The 1,122-nt window shown below is 70.1% G+C and overlaps 1 protein-coding gene across 1 annotated transcript in view; it reads left to right on the forward strand.

The window, feature by feature from the left end:
* Positions 1-370: 370 nt before the first annotated feature.
* Tnfrsf18 (tumor necrosis factor receptor superfamily, member 18) overlaps positions 371-1,122 on the forward strand; it is a 13,652-nt gene continuing 12,900 nt past the window's right edge. The window contains exon 1 of the mRNA XM_013014126.1: positions 371-547. Coding sequence (XP_012869580.1) covers positions 406-547 — 142 coding nt within the window. The 5' untranslated portion in view covers positions 371-405. The remainder of the gene's footprint in view (positions 548-1,122) is intronic.

Below are 1,122 nucleotides of genomic sequence, written 5' to 3' on the forward strand. Positions count from 1 at the left end.
AGGTGCTGGGTGCTCTGGGGAGGTGCTGGGTGCTTTGGGGAGGGTGCTGGTGCTCTGGAGGTGCTGGTGCTCTGGGGGTGCTGGTTCTCTGGGGGTGCTGGTGCTCTGGGGGTACTGGTGCTCTGGGGGTACTGGTGCTCTGGGGGTGCTGGTGCTCTGGGGGTGCTGGTGCTCTGGGGGTGCTGGGTACTCAGGGTGCTGGTGCTGTCTTGGTGCACAGTGCTCCCGCAGCATGCACTGTGGTCTCCCAGCCCCTCTGGGTGTGGAGTGTCTTTGAGGGACGCCCCCAGGAAACGGAGGAGGTGCGGGGGGGGGGAGGAGGCGCAGGGCGCAGGGTGGAGGCAGGGCCTGTCAGAGCAGGTCAGGCTGAGCGCACCGGCAGGGACTCCTGGAGCCGCGGCCGCGATGGGCACGCTGACAGCCCTGTGTGGGGTGGTCCTGCTGGGCGTGCTGGGCCAGGGTCTGCGCTGTGGCCAGGGCTGTGGTCAGGGCTGCTTCCCGAGAGGGGCCGACACCGACCTGCGCTGCTGCCGCTCCTGCTCGCCCGGTAGAGTGGATGGGGGGGCGGGGGGAGCAGGGGGCGGGGGAGGGGGAGGCACCGGGGAGTGGCGCCCATCCCCACCTCCCCAGCCACGCTCAGACCGGGTCACCGGCACTAACAGAGGTCCCACGGGCTGGCAGCAGGGACAGACGCTCTGTGCCAAAAGCCGTCGGGTGGGATCTGGAGGGAGATGGAGATGGCCGGGTGTCTGAGGCTCGGAAGACGTGGGGACAGAAGTCGCCCTGAGAAGGGCCGTCGGGGTCCTCCCGGGTGGCAGGAACTCGGGCGGCGCCGTCTGGAGCCTCGGCGCTCCCCCACGTGGGAGGGGGCCGTGGAGGACCCGTCAAAGGAGAGCATCCCCAGCTTTGCCTACGGGGCCAGAGGACGGTGGGGGGCGGCCCGAGGCCCTGCTGGTGCTGACCACACACCAGCCGCGGAGCGCCCTTGGGGCCTTGGGGAATCAGCCCAGCAGGGAAGGAGGAGCTGGCCGCCTGGGAGGAGACACCGAGCTAGAAAAAGCCTAGGACCTTAGCCTGGGCTGAAGGAGGCGGTGCTGCTGCTGCTGCTGCTCCCCCTCCCCC

This window comes from Dipodomys ordii, unplaced genomic scaffold (genome assembly GCF_000151885.1).
Source record: "Dipodomys ordii isolate 6190 unplaced genomic scaffold, Dord_2.0 Scaffold22, whole genome shotgun sequence".
Classification (NCBI taxonomy): Eukaryota; Metazoa; Chordata; class Mammalia; order Rodentia; family Heteromyidae; genus Dipodomys; species Dipodomys ordii.